This window comes from Silurus meridionalis, chromosome 9 (genome assembly GCF_014805685.1).
Source record: "Silurus meridionalis isolate SWU-2019-XX chromosome 9, ASM1480568v1, whole genome shotgun sequence".
NCBI lineage: Eukaryota > Metazoa > Chordata > Actinopteri > Siluriformes > Siluridae > Silurus > Silurus meridionalis.
This window is the reverse complement of record NC_060892.1, coordinates 11,117,741-11,138,003: the sequence shown is the minus strand read 5'-3', so window position 1 is coordinate 11,138,003 and position 20,263 is coordinate 11,117,741. Positions and strand designations below refer to the sequence as shown.

The 20,263-nt window shown below is 36.8% G+C and overlaps 3 protein-coding genes across 4 annotated transcripts; 2 read left to right on the top strand and 1 right to left on the bottom strand.

Annotated features, from left to right (window-relative positions):
* The first annotated feature begins 45 nt into the window (after positions 1–45).
* tomm20b (translocase of outer mitochondrial membrane 20b) lies at positions 46–3,950 on the top strand. The gene is made up of 5 exons (XM_046857733.1): positions 46–302; positions 1,730–1,776; positions 1,876–1,957; positions 2,434–2,576; positions 3,558–3,950. Exons 1-5 carry the CDS (start codon positions 179–181, stop codon positions 3,600–3,602), a joined length of 441 nt encoding a protein of 146 aa, XP_046713689.1. The 5' UTR covers positions 46–178; the 3' UTR covers positions 3,603–3,950.
* A 2,141-nt stretch (positions 3,951–6,091) lies between these two features.
* On the bottom strand, positions 6,092–11,866 carry rbm34 (RNA binding motif protein 34). The gene is made up of 11 exons (XM_046857053.1): positions 11,655–11,866; positions 10,914–11,070; positions 9,432–9,550; positions 9,148–9,361; positions 9,002–9,061; positions 8,878–8,921; positions 8,714–8,797; positions 7,673–7,736; positions 7,521–7,563; positions 7,174–7,292; positions 6,092–7,090 (listed from the first exon to the last, which is right to left on the bottom strand). The coding sequence occupies exons 1-11, from the start codon at positions 11,678–11,680 to the stop codon at positions 6,707–6,709; spliced, it is 1,314 nt and encodes a 437-aa protein (XP_046713009.1). The 5' UTR covers positions 11,681–11,866; the 3' UTR covers positions 6,092–6,706.
* A 157-nt stretch (positions 11,867–12,023) lies between these two features.
* On the top strand, positions 12,024–20,090 carry tbce (tubulin folding cofactor E). Of its 2 annotated transcripts, XM_046857051.1 has the most exons (18): positions 12,108–12,184; positions 12,677–12,767; positions 13,441–13,573; positions 13,652–13,736; positions 14,643–14,819; positions 14,922–15,007; positions 15,084–15,183; positions 15,912–16,014; positions 16,182–16,258; positions 16,537–16,629; positions 16,761–16,825; positions 17,429–17,493; positions 17,582–17,734; positions 18,180–18,333; positions 18,467–18,535; positions 18,620–18,679; positions 18,762–18,853; positions 19,394–20,090. In XM_046857051.1, exons 2-18 carry the CDS (start codon positions 12,684–12,686, stop codon positions 19,487–19,489), a joined length of 1,692 nt encoding a protein of 563 aa, XP_046713007.1. In that variant the 5' UTR covers positions 12,108–12,184; positions 12,677–12,683; the 3' UTR covers positions 19,490–20,090. The 2 variants fall into 2 exon arrangements, with proteins under 2 accessions (XP_046713008.1, XP_046713007.1); XM_046857052.1 differs by lacking the exon at positions 12,677–12,767 and having other exon boundaries at positions 12,024–12,184.
* Positions 20,091–20,263: the final 173 nt, after the last annotated feature.

The following is a 20,263-nucleotide window of genomic DNA, read 5'->3' as shown; positions in this document are numbered from 1 at the left end:
AACAGGCACTAGTACGGACAGCATGACTATGACGCTATAGATGGCGCCTGCTGCCTGGGGTCCTTCCTCTCCGCGACTACCCCGAGGGTCATGTACAGAATCGCGTAGCTGCAATTCGTGCTCTGAAATCAAACGCTTGTTTTACTTAGACGGATTGAATTGGACATTGTTTGGAGATATGATGGGCGGCAGGACGAGTGCGATAGCGGCCGGGGTCGGCGCGGCGCTCTTCGTCGGTTACTGTATTTATTTCGACAGGAAACGGAGGAGCGACCCAAACTTCAAGAGCAAGCTGAGAGAACGTGAGTGGTGCAGGCTGAGCTCCATATAGCCCTGGTTTAGACTATAGAGCCCTAGGTCCCTAGATCCCTAGATAAGTGGTGTAACCCCTCTTCGTATCTCCTATACATTGCGCTGATGTAGCAAGCAGACACGGGATTTATTCGGGTCGGGTTTCTATATATTGTGCAGCGGCCTCCGCGTGGCCTCGTCCTTCAGTCTGTACGCTTCATGTTAAAGGAGGTGGGGGGAGAATTGAGACACTAAATGAGCTGTCACACAAAGCAAGCTGGGTTTTACGCTATATAGAGGTTTAATGGCTCTGGCACTAGATATGAAATAACATGTATTAGAATATGGCGGATGCCTTGTTCACAGTGTAGGTTGTGTTCTCAGGGTTAGTGGTCAGTGATCTTCAGGCCAAATATACACCTTTTACACCTTTCCGTCTTTGTACTGACTTATTAAATGCATCATAATATAACAACGAGTTCAATCAAGTGGAAATCACAGATTAATGTGCAATAGTGTTTCCTTGGCTGAAGGCTTTTTATTCAAGTCCTGCCATTCCCATTCCATTGTTGTTCCTTGTGACAATTCCTTATGGTGCTGAGTTCAGACTTTTCCAGGATTGGACCAAGATTTGGGGATAAGTATGGCACAAGATTTTTACAATGAAGGGAGAGAAGAATGAATGAATGAAATCTTATGTCTTAGTCTTTGCTCTATAATTTTAGTTTGTGGCTTATATCAGACTGAGAAATCCAAGTTGGCCCATGGGTTATGTACTATATTATATCATTTAATTATCTGACTTTGGGGTGTAAATCCCTCTCCTCTTCACCAAGCGTTTTATGTTTCTCCGCTTTGCTCCTTCAGTCCAATGATCTAATTTAGGTGGATTTTGCTTTTTCTTCATTGGTTGTAATGTGTGAATAAGTGTGAATCCTACCTTGTGCCCCAAGTTTCCTAGGATGGGCTCTGGTCTCACCATGACTCTTAGATAGAAGATGGATAGTTGTATATTTCTAGTAATAAATATTTAATTGATTTCATTCATTTTTTTTTAGCATTAATATTTGACCAGCATCAGCTCATGTTAATATCCTTGTTTTTCCTATTAATCCCATTAATGCCTTATGTTAATTAAATGTGACATCTATCAAATTATCTCTTTTTCTCTTGGCCATGCTTACAGCATGACCTTAACATAATTATCCAGTTTCCATGCCTGAGAACCCTTCCCAGTTACAAACTAATTCTAGACTTTTATTTTTACTAGTCCAACTCAAAACTGTCTTTGTGGTGTTGTTTTTTTTCCCCCATCAGTTTTTATATACCACTCTGTTTTAAGACAATATGGCTAAATCAAACTATTTGATGGTAAGTGTGCCAGAATGGAAACCTAAGTCTGTTGTGAATAAGAGTTAACAGAAATTGTCCCTTGCAGGAAGGAGGAAGCAGAAAGCAGCACAGGAGAAAGCAGGAATGTCACGGGTAAGCGCAATTATTTTGATCTCCTGAAAGGTTAAATCTGTTTAACACTTGTTGTATAACAAATAGGAAAGATGCTAAAGGTTGTGCGCTTGTGTGCAGCTACCGGACTTGAAAGATGCCGAAGCTGTTCAGAAATTTTTCCTGGAAGAGATTCAGCTGGGAGAAGAGCTGCTGGCACAGGGTAAGGTTCTGTCAGGTTGAGCTCACTAGGCACATTTGCTACAGTCCGAATGAGGGTGCGAATGCTTTCAGGCCTCTTGCAGGACTGTCTGGATTCAAACTTACTTCATTAATGATCATACAATCATTTTACATCATATGTGTGTATGAATTTTTTATTAATGATATAATGATTGTTACTTTATAACCATGTAACCATAACCATGTCAGTGTGACTACATTCCAATAACACATTGTAATTGTGTTGTAATGCACATAATTCCGTTTTGTTATGAAGGACATTCTGAAGGTCAAACTAAAGAATGAATGTGTTCTCATTGTCATGGTTATATGTTCAACATGCTTTTTCAGAGCAGTGCTGAAGTGTGTCTGAGTTTACAATACATTTGCATCCTGATGTGATCTGTTCATCTAGGCCAATCAGAAACAACTCTCCTTCCATCAACTGATCATTCTCATCTTTCTTGTGTTTTCCAGGTGACTATGAGAAAGGAGTGGATCACCTGACCAATGCCATAGCGGTGTGCGGTCAACCTCAGCAGCTCCTCCAGGTGTTGCAGCAGACTCTGCCGCCACCCGTCTTCCAGATGCTCCTCACCAAACTGCCCACCATCAGCCAGGTGAGAAACCTGCTCATCTCTGAACCTGGGCCTTGTTTATTAGAACGTGTAGAACAATCCTTAATGTGTACATGCATAAAGACACTTTTAGGAATATAACAATGAAAGTGTTTTAATCTGTGCCACAGAGGAATATAATTTTTTTTTTTAATTAATGTCCTGGCAACTTAAACTCAGGCATAGAAAAACAGACTATGTTGCTAATTAAAAATAAAAAAAAATAATGGTCCTTCTTCCTGTTTTGACAAGCTTTTATAATTTTAGTCAAAAGCTATATTGTTTTCCATGTAACCTTAATGTATTTTATGTGGTGAACGCAGATGAGCAGAGTGAGAGGAAATATAGTCATATTGGGAATGGAAGATTATTACTGTAAGACTACATCTGTCTTGTGAATATTGTTAAATAACAACTTATTAATTATTAATTTGAAAAGTTATTTATATTTAACAATTGCACAAATGTCATTAACCTTTTTTTTCTTTTGTAAAATGGTGCCAAAGGACTTTAATCAGTCAGTCAATAATAGCAACCTACAAACGACTCATTATGGTGTAAAACTCCTATAGATTTTGGTTCTTGTGCTTGAATTGACTAAAAATTCAATTCATAAAGAGAGAGTATATTTTATTGGGTTTGGTTAAATTTTCTCTTTACTCTTAGGCTTTTATTAAAGCTTAAGTGGAGCATACATTAGTGTAGTGGTGCATAATGCACTTTTTGTGTATATAAAGTTTAGCTTTATTAATGTTTTAATAAATCTTGAATTCTGTCATTTTAAGCATTTATAAACACAGCCCTGGTGTTTTGTTTGTACTGAGCACTGGCTGATATTCTAGTAGATCTTATCTGTACTTTAATTCATTTTTCTCCTGAGCTGGTTGCACAGAGACTGCTTTGAGCATGCAATCTTTTTCTTCTTAGCACATTTATACGTACTCTTTTCTTTAGTGTAATACATGCCCCTTTTCTGTTTTGCAGCGCATTGTCAGTGCACAGAGCTTGAGCGATGATGACGTCGAATGAGACTGAGGCCCTTTTAAACATGACCCTCCCTCAGTACAACCTTCAAACTTCTCCCTGTTTTCACTGCTCCATGTTTAAACTACTGTTTCATTCTATCCATTGTGCAAAATATCCACTAACCTACACCCCCCCCTCCCTCTCCATTCTCAATAGAAGATTTGAAAAGATTTCCCTAAAAGGCAACCTGAACCTGTAAATGATGCCACCAGATATTAGAAATGTCCTTTTTTTTTTGCTTTTGTAACATTTAACTGTGTTTTATCAGAACCTGATTTCAAGTTTTGTGCTTTCCACATACAGCACTTTCTTGTTTTTGGATGTTGTATAAATGGGATAAATGAGAAAGAAGCATGATCTGATTTTTTTTCTACATTCCAGGGGTAAAAAAGCTTAACAAATCAGCAAATATGCAGTGCACATTCAGAACAGTTCTTTTTCATGGATAAAAAGTGAACAGGAACTGTCTGTCCATTAGTCCATTGTCCCAAGTTTTTGTAACACACACACACAGACACAAACATGCAGTCACTAGAGTTTGCAAAGAACTCTGGTAAATTTGGTATTTCTGAAGAATTGTGTACAAGAAATAAAAAAGAAAGCAGAGGATGTACAGTGGGGCAAAAAAGTATTTAGTCAGCCACGAATTGTGCAAGTTCTCCCACTTAAAGAGATGAGAGAGGACTGTAATTTATCATAGGTACTATGAGAAACAAAATGAGAAACAAAAATCCAGAAAATCACATTGTCTGATTTTTAAAGAATTTATTTGCAAATTATGGTGGTAAATAAGTATTTGGTCAATAACAAAAGTTCATCTCAATACTTTTTATATACCTTTTGTTAAAATGACAAAGATCAAACATTTTCTGTAAGTCTCCACACGGTTTTTACACACTGTTGCTGGTAGTTTGGCCCATTCCTCCATGCAGATCTCCTCTAGAGCAGTGATGTTTTGGAGCCGTCGCTAGGCAACGTGGATTTTCAACTTCCTCCAAAGATTTTCTATGGGGTTGAGATCTGGAGACTGGCTAGGCCACTCCAGGACCTTGAAATGCTTCTTACGAAGCCACTCCTTTGTTGCCCGGGTGGTGTGTTTGGGAACATAGTCATGCTTTGACTTGCTGATGGAAGGAGGTTTTCACTCAAAATCTCACGATACATGGCCCCATTCATTCTTTCCTTTACACTGATCAGTCGTCCTGGTCCCTTTGCAGAAAAACAGCCCCAAAGCATGATGTTTCCACCCCCATGCTTCACAGTATGGTGATCTTTGGATGCAACTCAGCATTCTTTCTCCTCCAAACACAAGTTGAGTTTTTACTAACAAGTTCTATTTTGGTTTCATCTGACCATATGACATTCTCCCAATCCTCTTCTGGATCATTCGAATGCTCTCTATCAAACTTCAGACGGACCCGGACATGTACTGGCTTGAGCAGGGGGACACATCTGGCACTGCAGGATTTGAGTCCCTGGCAGCGTAGTGTGTTACTGATAGTAGCCTTTGTTACTTTGGTCCCAGCTCTCTGCATGTCATTCACTAGGTCCCCCCGTGTGGTTCTGGGATTTTTGCTCACCGTTCTTGTGATTATTTTGACCCCACGGGGTGAGATCTTGCGTGGAGCCCCAGATCGAGGGAGATGATCAGTGGTTTTGTATGTCTTCCATTTTCTAATAATTGCCCACAGTTGATTTCTTCACACCAAGCTGCTTACCTATTGCAGATTCAGTCTTCCCAGCCTGGTGCAGGTCTACAATTTTGTCTCTGGTGTCCTTTGACAGCTCTTTGGTGTTGGCCATAGTGGAGTTTGGAGTCTGACTGTTTGAGGTTGTGGACCAGTGTCTTTTATACTGATAATGAGTTCAAACAGGTGCCATTAATACAGGTAACAAGTGGAGGACAGAGGAGCCTCTTAAAGGTAAAGTTACAGGTCTGTGAGAGCCAGAAATTATGCTTTTTTTTTGTAGGTGACCAAATACTTATTTTCCACTATAATTTGCTAATAAATTCTTTTTAAATCAGACTGATTTTTTAATTTTGTCTCTCATTGTTGAAGTGTACCTATGATGAAAATTACAGGCCTCTCTCATCTTTTTAAGTGGGAGAATTTGCACAATTGGTGGCTGACTAAATACTTTCTTGACCCACTGTAACTAGAGGTGTGTTTCAGGACTGGGATAGCAGAAACAAGCGAAAACTTGGCCATGGCATGGTGCTCACACTATGTTTACCTTCATGTTTATCATTGATCCTGATATCTTTGTTGACACCTTCCATGTCCAGGTTATTTGTGGTGTATTGTTTTATATTTTATGGAAATTATTTGTTACAAACAAGCTGCACTAAAACCCATAAATCAAAATCTCCTACCTCCATATGGGACAAAATGTCCTCTGAACTTAGAATTCAAATTGAGTTCAGCACTTGGCATCATGTTAACATGCTCATGCTGTCCTCCATAAATAAAGGAAAAGGTCACTGCTGTAAATGTGTTTAGTGATATTTATTCAAAATTAATCAGCATAGACACAGTTGGTGAAACAAAACAACAAACCGAATGGTCAAGTGTTCTAAGAAAGTAAAATCATCCTGAACTGACTAACGATGGCTGACTTATTGCTTACAAAACACTTTCATCAGCTATGGATTTCCCCAGCTCAGAGAAAAACCAAACAAAAAAAGTGGTTCAGACTTCCCACATCTGAGTTGGATTTCTGTTGGAGGGGGTGTGGATTAACATAAACCAGACCCACACACAGCTCTAGACTAAACTAGAAAACTCAAATCATTTGCCAGGAACTGAGCTTGACTATTTATTTGAACACTTTTTGTAGTAAATCAGTAGACATCTACTGTGAAGGAATTAGATTTAGTTCAGACTCTGTCTAACCTCTAGTTTTATTCATCTATTTTTTTTTTTTTTTTTTTTTTTTTTTTACAATGGAAGAATGATTATATGTATTATGTGATGATGCAGTCAATTTGAAGGGTTTTTTTTTTGTTCTTTTATTTAGGTCATTAATACAAATCTTTTTTCTTTTTTTATCAAATAAAACATGAAAGAAACTGATGTTTCCACACTGAACTGACATTAAGAACAGAATTAAATGTGAAAGGGTTTCGACTTATTGTTAGATTTAAATTTCTTTCTCAGTCCTTTGCCCTTTTTGGAAACGGGATCCGACTTGTTTCCCATGAAAGAGGTCGATGTTTTGTTTCCCATCGCAGGCGATTTCTTGAAGGGCTTTCCTGTGGGTTTGTTGTTCTCGGCACGCTTTGGCCCCTTGAAGTTTGTGGGCTGTGGTCCCTTTTTCTTTGCTGCATCTCGCCCGTGCTGCCCTTTATCTCCTTTCCCAGGTGGACCCCTTCCCTTCTTCTCGCTCTCGTTTTTTACCTTCTCCTTCTTCACTGAGCGCTTCACCCTGATACTCCGCTCGAGCAGCCGTGAGCCATTCAGCTTCAGCGCCAACATGACAGCATCTGTGCTCTAAAAGATTATGTACAGTGCATTCGCTCAGCATGTGGATTAGTTACTGAATTTATAGAATGTTAGGTTATGGGATCACTCACCTCAAAGAGAACGTAACCAAAGCCTTTTCCCGCTCCGGTATTTCGATCCCTCACTAATCGCACAGCCTCTACATTTCCACAATCCTCAAAGTGCTGGCGTAAAGGCAGCTCAGTTATATCTGTGCAGAACGACAAGGAATATGTTATAGAAAAAAGGATTGTACTGAGAAAAAAGTTCTATAACAATTCACTTCGAAATCTTTTCATACATGATCATCACTGAACTAATTTGCAGCAAGGTTTTAGCAGTACTCTTTCTTCACTAAATATCCTTAATTTCTGTGCATATAAAATACAACAAGAATGACGTATATGCACGACGTATATGCACGTTAGTAGACACTAACCATATGGAAGGTTGCCCACAAAGATAGACCTCTTATGGTCATGCTAGAGTAAAAGACAGGAGATTAAAACACAGCATTAATAAGAGAATATTCCAGTGACAGCTGAAACACATTCTGTCACTGCACATTTAGAACTTTTCTACGATACTCACCGAACCGTACTGGGCAACTCGATCCACTCTGATGTAAACGTCTTTCTGAATCTCCATGCCATTCCTACAACATGGTTCATGTGAGTCATGGGCTAACAATGGATTTCAAAAACACAGAACTGCAACAGTAGGGAAGGAATAAACCATTCTGGTGTGTGCTGTTCTAGACATACTATATATAACAGGATGATAAAATGCCTTAAAATGCTTTATTTCTCTTACACCACAGTAATTTTAGGTGTTTAGTAAATAATGAAGCATATATTGCATTTGTAATCCGTTTATATTAGTCATGTTGGTGAAATATTAATAGCAGCTATCGACTGTTTTTTTTTATTTTTTATCTTTCTTGTCATGTAACTAACTACAAGCTGCAAACTTCATCCTGAAGACTTCTCTGTAGTGGGACACATGCTGACACTGAAGAACATAAAATGTTAAAGAAAGAAGAAAATGTTTTACACATCAACAACTAAATAATTTCCTTGATTAAATAGCAACACGTTAATCGCTATAATGAAGGTGTTTCCAAAATCCCCATTTAATTTTCAAGACTGGAAACTCTCCATTTGAATTGACGTGAATATACTAAGAATTTACAAAATTGCAGGTTAGTCTATAACAGGATTTATTTTATGTAGTAGGATAATCTTGGTTAAAACAACCAGTTTTAATGCAATTTCAGTTTAATTTCTACATAGATCATGTATATAAATATTACATAACTATGTTTAAAACCTACTCAAGCTGTTTTTGAGCTATTGTGCAACAAAATTATATCAACACTTAAAATTTTTAATATTTTGCATGCATGTCAGCTTACAACCAAACAAAATGTTTAAATGTATGCTTGTATATGATACAGTTTATATACATTTCCCAAAATTACTAATTAATTCCCATAAATTGGTATATTTTAAAAAATTCCCCAGATGAAGTTCCCATATAACCTTTCCGGAAATTTCCCGGCCCTTTGCAACCCTACTATAATTAGACCTGGATTTTGTGTCGGACTGGTCAGAGTATGAGTGTATATATGACCTTTGTAGGGCGTTTGCTGCTCCATCCTCATCCTTGAACACCACATAAGCATTAATGCTTGTTTTTTTGGGGTCGACTTGCCGTCTAAAAACAAATGCATGAAAGCCATCAGACTGTAAATGTGTCTGTATGTCCGTGTGTCTGTGTGTCATTACAATGCGTACCGGATAGCAGCGAGCCTGCGGGACATGGTTGGGTCTTCCCGAAGCTGGAAGGAATCACAATCAGAAATCTACTACATAATACCAACATCTTGTTTTAAGTAGAAAGTAATAAGTAAAGACTCACGACTGAGCGAAATCGCACCGACTCGATGGCTCCCAGATCCCTGAAGAGCTTTTTCAGATCCTGCAAAAAACAAAGGTTAATAGAAAAACACACAACGATGAGAGATGTTTGACTTGTCAATGATTCATGCACAGAAAGCCAGTCACCTTCTTTGTGCAGTTCACAGGCAGGTTCCCCACAAACACGGTCCTTTTCTGTTTAATTCTCTCTTCCGCTTTGTTCCAGGTCACTTTGCGGCGTTTCACGGAAAGTGCGTCTGCCAGCGTTTCTTCATCATCGTCCGCTTCTGGAGCTTTGCGCTTGGCCTTTTTCGGACGTTTTTCCTCTTCGGCGTCGTCTGCGTTTTTTAACGATTCCTCCCTGGGAATTGACACAGATGATTCAGGTGTTCATTACCTAAAACAATCTCAACAGCAGCAGCACTACGAACCTGTCCTCCAGCTTCTTTTCAGCTGCTGATTTCTGTTTGGCCTTCTTCTGTTTCACTGCTTCTCCTCCACCTGCTACACGACATGCTTCCTGTTTTATAGGACCGGCCTTCACTTCTGGCTGCATAAATACAAGAGAAGAATTATAATTACTAAAAAAAAAACAATGTAAAAGACACAAAAATGTTCATGCAAGGACTTGCACATTACTATATTTACTACATTACTGTGTGTTGTGGTCTCACTTAAATTCTATGGAGACACATGACAATAGTGTCTATATATAGTATATGATAATGTAAGATATCATTTGGGATTTATGATCAAATAGATCAGCAAAATTTGGAATTGTAATAATTACAAAATTGTAATTGTAATTATAAAATTTTAATAATTAAAGACAATTAAACTCATAGGAAGCTTCTGATTTTATGCAATTTTTTTTTTTTATTTAAGCTTTAAAACTGTAACTTAGAATAATCTTCAGAAATGTTTTAAAAACTCTATAAAGTCTTTATTATAATAATTTTAAAAAAGATCTTTAAAATGTCTGATGTTGGTATGACTACACTATAAATGCCAACAATGACAAAGGTGAAATGGTTTGGACTCAATTTTTCATTTCCTTCAGATTTTAAAACGTTACGCAAAATCTGATGCAATGAAATAAAAATGTTTAACATTGGCTAAGCTGTGATTTTTTTGGGGGGAAAAAAAGATCATGTTGATTTGAAAAAATCAAGGCAAAAGCAAAAGAAAAAAAAAAAATTAAATAAATAAATAAAATTAGATAACTACAGGCCTAATCTATTCAGTGTGTAATCAACTGCCAGCTGGTAAATAGTCTGTGATTCTCCAGTGCCAACACCTCATCACAACTCCTTCTGTCCAGATGACAGCGAACATCTGTACACAAGTTTTACAGTGTTCTTGTTTGTAAACAATGTAAAAAAAAAAAGAACTTTAACCGACTGAACAGAAGGCATTAAATTAATCAGTAATTTAATAACAAAGGCATTTCTGAAGGTTTTGTATTAATCATGTCTCACAGACTCCTGTGTATTTGCTTCTGCCACAATAATGAATATATTTTTTAAACAAAAAAATTATTGATAGGTGTAAGGACAGGAATTTAAGATTTTTATTCTGGAGATGTTTTATTACACATACCACCTTGATTCTACAGTATAAATCGCATTTGTGTCAGTTTCTGCAGCAAGATATTAAAAGTTTTAAAGTTTTTTTAACCTAAAGTACATTGTTTTTTTTTTTGTCCAGCATCCAGAGTGTGTATGTAAACATACAGGCTTGCTATTCATTTCCTGATTAATGACCTTTCTAAACTGGTTATTTCTTAAACAAATACATCTGTGTTGATCTCTGCTAATTTACAGCTTGTATAACTGTAGTTTAATGTTCAAAGACCTGTTTGTAACCAGGTTTTAGCAGCACTGCACTAATAGATGTCAGACTTGCATACTTACTTTTGGTGCTGGAATGAAGACCAGGGTGTTCTTTTTAGTGGCAACTGAAAAAAGAGAGGATAGTGCCCCTGATGTGGTCTGATCTGGAGTCAGGCTGTCTGATACCAGGCCAACAACATAATCCTTCTGCTGAGCAGCTTTAGCGACCACCGCCTCGCTGAGAATATGAAAATAAGTTAGCAAAAATCCACATAAAAACTCATGTCATAGAGAACTAGGTATTAAAGCATTCAATTCCTGTCTTTTAACTAGGTGATGGAGTATTGCTTTTGGATAAGAAACTAACAACCAAGCATGCATTTTACGATGAGCACACGAATTACAGAGAGAGAGCGAGAGAGAGAAATAACTTTATTCATTCCAGAGGGAAATTCTTAATACCCAATGAAATGAGTTGAACCAGGCAGGTAAAATACTGAAATGTGCTGGACAGTGGGTTTTCCAGGACCAGTGTTGGGAACATGTGACATAATGACATGCTCTATAACCTGCCCAGAAAGCAACTCTGAAATAACTAGATTAATATTTTACACATTACAAGGGATATACAATGGTATTTTTTCTAGTTCCTATATATTAACACAGAAAACATATAACGATTCAGTTTATCAACATATAAGTAAACAATCAGGGTCAATCTTGGACGAACAGGGGATACAAAGAACACAAGTGCACTATCATAAGTACAAATGGTTTAGTTTTTAGTCTGCACTTAGTAAATACTGTATTACGGTGTCTAACCTCTTCGCAGCGTGCTTCTTCTTCATGCTTTTCCCACGTTGTTTAAAAGGCTACTTATTAAATTATAACATTAATATATCAGTATCGTTATGTGGATATTTGTATTTGTTTAAAAAAAGTAAAATGAGAAAATGAGAAAACCATTCGCCTTTGATTTTTTTTGTTACAATGAGAAGACTTAGACGGAGTTTCTCACAACGCTTCACCAAAACACGTTTCCACGTGCGCATCGGTCTTTCTTTCCCTGTAGAAACAATAGCCAAAAGCATACGTTCCGAAGCTATATTAATAACGGACTAATTGCGTACTTAGATTGAATTAGATTACAATAAAAATATAATTATTACATATACAATAAATATCTGTCACACATTAAGTTTGTAAGAAATGTAGCGTGGTATAATAGTTTCAATGAAGCTGTGTGTTTTTACGGACCGTTAATTTGTGCGCACCATTTCGCACAGGAGTAACTGATGGGAGAGAAACGTCAAAGCGTATCGCATTATAACTCGGAAAGAAACTCGTTCAAGGTAAGACCTGATTGGACTTTCTATGGTGTAATAAATCTATTTATACATGCATTGTGTTTAATCTGGATACGTTGAGGGTCACCTTAATAAGCAAACATGATGCTTACGCAGTTGGCATATGTATGTGACACAGCGAAAACTTGGACCATGTTGTTCGGTGGTTGCATGTTCGTTCAGTCCAGGAACTAACTTGCTGTTTAAAAATTTAAGTATTAATATTTCCGGCAAACAAAGCACAACATGACTTGGATTGCAGCAGTAGAGAGAGAGAGAGAGAGAGAGAGAGAGAGAGAGAGAGAGCTGGATACTGACTAGCAACTTGAGGGTATCTAAAACCGACAACACACATTTAATTAGAATTTAATATGAATTAGATAAAAAAAATCTAGATAAACTAGATAAAAAAAGACACATTAAACAGCACTGATTTGTTTATATTTGTTTATATTTGTTTATATTTGTTTATATTTGTTTATTCGTCACCACACACAGGGCTCAGATGGAGCATTCAAAACCTCTCACACACTCTTCTACCATAACAAGGATCACAGCAACACGGCTATACACTTTACCTAATCCAGTGGTAAGGAAGTAATTGTAGATCCATACTACAATAAGTCTTTACCGTTTCTTTCTCTCGGTCTCAATCAGATAATAATACTCGTCTGGATGTGGTACTTCAGGTAAACGTTTAATGTTCTAAATGAAAAGTTGTCGCCTCAATGTGTGATTCAAGGGGTCCGGTATCTATCTATTATTATTTATTTATATTATCTTAGCCGTTATGTTTTAGCTAAACTTAAAACGTACGTGTTAGTAATATTGTTTTTACAGCTCCGTGCTTTAAAAAGGGCGCCACCGGAAATGTTTCCCTCGGTGGATTATATTAATTACACAGGAACTTGCTGCATTGTCATTACTGTTTTTACTACAGAAATACGTTTCATAACACAGGAGATTCTTTTTGATGTTTGATGGGGTTTGATGTTTGAATGATTCCCCCCCTGAGACCACCTGACCCTGAGGCAATGTTCATGAATCTCCACCACCAGGAGCCTTCAGAGTAGACTTTATAAATAAAAATTACTCACTGGAAGTGAATTCAAAAATTAGCACCCCAGAGAAGAATCCCAAACACTTTCCTGAACAGTTTGGTTTTTATTTGTACAAGTAAGACGTAGCTTAGAGTAGAAGTAGACAATCGCACCTTGTTGATAGATACTGAATTATGTGGTAAATGTTTTATTGCTGTGTAGTATGCAATGAGGATTCATGAGCAGGATCAGTGCAGGATGGAGCAGGTACCTGATGATGCTGTGGGAAGGCGGGTGTTGTGCGATGGAGAGCGGGGCACTGTGAGATACGTCGGCACCGTTCCACCTACTAAAGGTGATTGTCTAGATGTTCAAGTGACCACACTGTTTAGCTTGAGAAAGAAAACAGATCAATAATTTTTTTTTATTGAAGGATTGTGGTATGGTGTGGAGTGGGACAATCCAGAAAGAGGCAAACATGATGGAAGCCATGAAGGAGTTCGCTACTTCACATGCAGGTAATGATTGAACACGGTATGTTCAAGCTAGAGATTTTTACCTCATCAATCTCAATCTTTAACCTGTGTATTATCAATATGTGTATATCTTGAATTAAAGGAAAAACTAAAAGAATTGTGACTTTTTGAAACCTGAATTTTATCTGCCACATGTTAACATTAGTGAGTGCTGGAAGAAATCATCAGCACTCCAAGATAGCAGTAGTTTTAGAGATGTACTGCAAGCAGGTAGTCACATTCCTGTTGAATTAGTAGCTACTGTATGAGAACAGAGTAAGGGCTTTAACACTGCAAATTTTGAATTGAATATAAATTATTATTTTTTGAATGTCACAATACAAATGTCCACCAGTACATTTTAAACCTTATCGCAGAAGTACATATATAAATGAAAAACATAGTACATTATTCATGTACAATCTTTAGCAGTTATTTAGAATCATTTACAGTAATTACAATAAACAGACATTTACTTTTCACTGTCATTTTAGTTCAGTATAATTGTATTCAATTCTTTCTTTGTCCCAACTGGCTATACCAAATAATAATTTAGGGGTTTTACAGCAATAGGAGTGAATACTTGTGCAAATTAGATTTTTTTTTTTTCCAAAATATTTTTACATGTATTCATGACACATATTTACAATCCAATTAATTTCCAGGTTGTAGCTTTACAAAATGTGAAAAGTTTAAAAGGGTTGAATACTAATGCAACCCACTGTATTCTACGGCACAAAATGTTTTCTAATGCGCAGTTATTCGTATTGTTTGGACATTTTCTCTAACGTAACACAATTTTGGTATGCTCTACTGTAATCTAGTTTGATGACATGAATAAAAGAACGAGAATTATGTTAGTTAAAGAAAGTGCTGACTTTTGGTATGGGTTTTTCCATTTCTCATTAGTCACCCAACAAGAGGTTCATTTGTGCGACCTAAAAAAGTCAGCTTTGGCGTGGACTTCCTGTCAGCAGTAAAGCAGCGCTATGAGATGGAGCTGGATCAGGCCATTGGTAATAATATAACGATTTCCACCAGAACTGTGAAGATGGTCGGCTTTGAGTCCATTGTGGAGAAACAGCGGTGAGTAATGAAGTGCATGAAAGGTGATCCCCTCTGTAGTTCTTTCAGGTTGGGCCATGTGATGAGACTTTTTATAAATCTTGACTTGCTGTCTTTTTACAGGGTGGAGAATCTAACAGAGATCGCTCTCATAGACTGTGAAGTGTCGGGTCCAGGTCCTGAAAATGAAATCAGGAAAAATACACCTAGTATCCTTTTAAGCAGTAATAAATGGCAGGAATTTTCTCCTTGTACACTTTATAATTATTTAACACACCGTCACAGATGCAGTTTCTTTGAATCTTTCTGGAAATCTGCTGAGCTCATGGGAGGTTGTGGCAACAATTACAGAGCAGCTGGAGGAACTGCAGGTACTCTGCCTCAGGTAGGTGTTCATTTATCCATATATCCTTCTGATGAAGCTATTAATTATATGCATCCATCCACCTATCCTTCTAGTCATTACTTCTATCCATACATACATACATACATACATACATACATCATTTACATAATTTCCCTCCATATCAGTCTAACAGTTTCTTGGATCCATATATATATTATTCTGAACAAGCCATTAATTATATGCATCAATCCAGCCATCCTCTTATTCATTCATACATACATTTGGCCATTAATTCATCCAAGGTTATGGTGATACTTGCATCTGCCCATCCATCCATCCATTCTTGCATACATTAATTATACCCATCTGCTTATCCATTCATAAAATGTCCATTAATTACATCCATTCATTAAATTAATTACATCCATCCATCACATCCGTCTATTGCTCCATCCTTCAATCATCCATGCATTTATTTATCTATCCATTAATTTATTCTTTGCGTCCCTCATTTATATCCAACCATTGAATACATCTATTCTGTCCATCAAGTCCTTTTATTATTTCGTGAACTCAGTAATTTGATCCATCCATCCGTCCATCCATCCATCTGTCCATTCATTCATTCATTCATTCATTCATTCATTCATCATGATTATTTCAGTATGAACATAGTTTATGTATCTATAAAAATAACTTCTTATTTTCAGTACCTTCATCTTCGTTACATAAATACTAAGCTTTCTGACAAATTCTTTATTTTATAGCCACAATCGTCTACAGATTTTTTCAAACCCATCCAACCTGAACCACGCCTTCTCCCATCTAAGAGTCCTGATGCTTAACAGCTGTGCTATCACCTGGTCTCAGGTAGCAGTCAACTCTCTCTCTCACAAACACACACACACACACACACAGCCCTACCATTGCTTGCATATGGTGTGTTTGTTATTAATGTTTTATCTTTCTTCAAGTTCCACAACCCAGATTTAATTTGATTAAAAGACTTATCAAGCTACCCTTCTTCTTTTTGGCAGGTGCTCCAGTGCGCTCCCATGTGGCCACAAATAGAAGAACTTTTTCTCAACGATAATAATATAACTGAACTAGAAAGGTCAGGCACTATATAATATCTCCATGTGCTAATTAGTCTTACAGACAAGAGCATACAGTACTGTGAACGTTTTTGCAAAATAAACTATATAATGTTGTTATATTACATTCTATTCTATTATAATATAATATATTATTTTATATTGGTATGTGTTAGTTTGTTGCATAATTTAATAATATACTTCATACTTAGTAACATTAATTTTCTTTGTATATGAGCTATACCAAAACTTTTAATAATTTTAACAAAAATCAGAGGTATTACTTATTTATTTTTAGGCCTATAGATGTTCTGCAAGGTCTGAAGACTCTTGACTTGTCCAACAACAGATTAATAGAGGAAAGTGTACTACAGTTATCACATCTATCCAGGTAGTGTGTATATTTATCAAACATTAAGGTATTAAAATGCTTTTTTAGCATGTTGTAGCAGAGAACAGAGATAAGTGATCATAATATGGTATTTGTTTTACTAAATATCTTTGTTTTGTTGGGAAACTCAGGTTGGAGACACTGAACCTTTGCAACACAGGACTGTCTTCTATTCAGTTCAGTGACACACAGCCAGGTAATTCTAAAATCTAGGCTTAGACAGATTGCTGATAAAGTTTTAAATATAATTCTGTCAGATTTGCCATGCAGGTGGTTAAAGTGTCATTCTGGCAAATTGCTTACAAGGTGTGTAAGCTGTAAAAGAAATAGTCTCAGCTCACCTCATGCATGTCATGTCAGCAGTACTTTAATCTATAAACAATACATGCTGAATCCTAATAATTTTGTTTAGATTGTCTATATTGTTTATATTCTATTTAAGATTTTAGATAATCTATTTAAGTGAAATTCATCTTAAAATTAACATCCAGTGAATAAATATATAACAGTTACATTTCTGAAATGTGTTACTTAAAGGTGCAGTTTGTTTAAAAAAAGACACTGTTTAAACCTTGTTTGGAAATTTGCTTCAGTCTCAGCCAGGATACCGATTTTCATTTCGGCCCCTTTTTTTTAATAGACAACCTACATTGAAGTTGTAATTCCCTTTCCGGGCAGAAGAGGGCTCTACAATGCAAAAATGCTTTTTGAAATATTGATAATCACCTCCTCTCTAATCATCAGCAATGCTTATTTTTGTATGTAATGTCTCTTTAATCATATTTTTAATATTGTGAAGGCATGAAGACTTCAGCGTTCCCCGCACTGAAGATTCTTTTGCTTGATGATAATAACATTTCTGAGGTAGGAAACGTTTTGTAAAAGAAAACAAATTTAAAGCAGTGTAAAGTTAATGTAGCCTAAAAGACGACGACTTGTCATTGCCTTTCAGTGGGCTCTTATTAATGAGCTGGAGAAGTTGAGGGCTTTGGCGCAGTTGTCCTGCAATCGAAACCCCTTGTTAGATTTGGAGAAGAACCGCGAGACGACTCGGCAGCTCATCATCGCCAGCATCAGTCAGCTGGAGATACTCAACCGGAGTCAGGTGTGTGAAAAAAAAGAAAAGAAGAATCCATACCATGCTTTCGTGTAACAGCTCCGCTCTGGTGGCAGTGCTTGCTTTATTCCAAATCAAATCAAATGATCTATAATTCCCTGTGCTCATTCCAAAATTATATCGTTTATTGTATATTTGTATATATATCTATATAAGATTTATATATATATATATATATATATATATATATATATATATATATATATATATATATATATATATATAATTGCTATTTGCACTTGTACTCTGCACAATGACAATACAGTTGAATCATATTTAATTAAATCTATAGTAACAGCTCATTCCTAGTTACTTAAATGGGGAAGAGCAATATACAGTCAATCATTTTTATTTTTATTACCTGGGAAACACAAACTTATTAGTATATCAGATGACTAGCAACACACCTGATTCTGAGTGTTTTGTGCCTCAGGTGCTGCCGCAGGAGAGAAGAGGTGCTGAGCTGGATTACTGTAAGAAGTTTGGTCGTGTTTGGCTGCAGTCAGGAGGCCACAGGGATCCACAACTGAACCGACCCAGCGCAGAGTTTATAGCACAGCACCCTCGCTACCTCATGCTTATCCAGAGTAAGTCAGCATCCCACTAACTCCAAATGAACCTCATTTATACAGCCTTTATGGTGCTGCAACTGCTACATCTCTGTCACTGCAAGCTAATGTGGTGTGATAGATAACTACCTAATACTGTTACTCGTTTCAGAATACGGTGCACCTGAGGAGGAAGAGCTAAAGGAGCAGAAACCTTTTGCTCTAAAAGACCAACTGCTGAGTGAGTTACTACACCATTCCTACCCATATCTCAAATTCACCTTTATTTATATCTTATCTTCTTTATTTTCTCTTCTCATGTTAGCGATTACATTCGAGTGTCCTGAGGACACAGACAGGAAGCCCATACAGAAAAAGCTTCCAGGTAGGAAGGTGTAGAATGCTATGTTTTGAAATAAATTGATTGCATTGATTCAAATTTGTGGCTTCTTTTGATCCACTCCCAGGTTCAATGATAGTTCAGAAAGTGAAGGGACTGCTGTATAGATTACTGAAACTACCAGGTGCTGAGCTACATCTCACCTACACCAGCTCGAAGGTAATCATTCATGCGAGCCCTGATTCTAAATCTATGAATGTTTATGGATGATTTCATAAATAACAATTATAACCATTATATGTAATGTGCTAAGTAGAAGACACATATTTGTGCACCGTCTCCCATGATTTCCAAAGTTATGTACATTGTAATATGTTAATAAGTTGTACATGTGTGGATTGATGCTGTTGGCATCAGCAGAGGAAACTTGTGCTGTGTAGTAGTAATATAAATAGGAATAATGTATGTTGAAAATACTAATGTATAGAGGAGATAAAGCAATTCAGTTCTGTTTCTTTAATTGGGCTTCTTGTCTCCTTCTTGTCTGTCATTTGCTACTTTTTGCATTGGTCTATTCATTAAATTGCATTTATAATGAACACATCCTTATAAATACAACTCCAGTCTGGAGAAGATAAGACTAACATTAGTTAAAAAATATATATTTCTGAGTTATTTTATAGCCTTTAAAAATTAAATATGTTGGAAGCTCATTAAAGTGTAATATAAGTTGATCTCTTTCTCTTGATTATTGTGTAGATGGAAGGTCAAGAGATCACTATCAACAATGACTTGAAGCCACTGCAGTTTTATTCTATTGAAGATGGGGACAGAATTCTTGTGCGCTGGTCCTGAGGACACACTTGAAATCTCTAGGTGATGTTATTCACCTGCCATAACAGAACACTAATATAGAACACTGCATAGCGTGAGCTTCTCCCATTCTGTTTCTTTTCGCAATGTCTGGTCACACGCTGATGCTGCAAGGTCTGCTGTGGGACAGACAGAAAGTAAGTTATGAAATTGCCTTTATTTAGATCAGGCAGTCATGTGTGATAGAGAGGTGTACAGATTTCTGTTTTTGATTTCCATTAGAAATCCTGATTTGTTCCCAGCATTTTACTTCAAACTGCAGATCTCTGTCCAATTGTCAACATCTTTTCCCCGGGATTACTGCATACTCATTAACTCTGACTCCTGCAATACTCTGTATTAATTTTACACAATATTGCGCTTCTCTAAATAGTGCTTTTTTGGTGAAGTGGCAATTTTTAATTGAGAAATTAAAGCTTTGTTCAGTGTTTTATTTCTGTGCACCAGTGTGTTGAACAGGCACAATAATTATAAATGTGCTGTACATGACTCTTTACACTAGATGGCACTAGCATTAGCCCTTAGAAAAAAACCGTGAACGTGAAGTAAAATCAGTAATAAAGTTTTAGCAGTATGTGAATGACATTATGTTGGCTTCTATTGATTTTAGAATGAAGACAGATCTCTGTCTATCCATAGCTCAACAAGTAGGCTTGAGCAATACATGACACAATCACAATCACATAATAGGAATGCTGCAGGAACAATCATGGAGATTACATGAATCTACAGTCTGGGCTAAAAAGCAGTCGGCGC

What these genes read in the sequence shown, in the direction of transcription:
- tomm20b (XM_046857733.1), top strand. Translation starts at nt 179, where the DNA reads ATGATGGGCGGCAGGACGAGTGCGATAGCGGCCGGGGTCGGCGCGGCG. An exon ending in AGAAAGCAGGAATGTCACGG is followed by an intron (nt 1,777 to 1,875) that starts GTAAGCGCAATT and finishes GCTTGTGTGCAG; the next exon opens with CTACCGGACTTGAAAGATGC. An exon ending in AACTGCCCACCATCAGCCAG is followed by an intron (nt 2,577 to 3,557) that starts GTGAGAAACCTG and finishes TCTGTTTTGCAG; the next exon opens with CGCATTGTCAGTGCACAGAG.
- rbm34 (XM_046857053.1), bottom strand. Translation starts at nt 11,680, where the DNA reads ATGAAGAAGAAGCACGCTGCGAAGAG. An exon ending in GAAAAGAAGCTGGAGGACAG is followed by an intron (nt 9,362 to 9,431) that starts GTTCGTAGTGCT and finishes GTCAATTCCCAG; the next exon opens with GGAGGAATCGTTAAAAAACG. An exon ending in TTGGTTACGTTCTCTTTGAG is followed by an intron (nt 7,091 to 7,173) that starts GTGAGTGATCCC and finishes ATAATCTTTTAG; the next exon opens with AGCACAGATGCTGTCATGTT.
- tbce (XM_046857051.1), top strand. Translation starts at nt 12,684, where the DNA reads ATGGAGCATTCAAAACCTCTCACACACTCTTCTACCATAACAAGGATC. An exon ending in CTGCAGGTACTCTGCCTCAG is followed by an intron (nt 15,184 to 15,911) that starts GTAGGTGTTCAT and finishes TTTATTTTATAG; the next exon opens with CCACAATCGTCTACAGATTT. An exon ending in AATATAACTGAACTAGAAAG is followed by an intron (nt 16,259 to 16,536) that starts GTCAGGCACTAT and finishes ATTTATTTTTAG; the next exon opens with GCCTATAGATGTTCTGCAAG.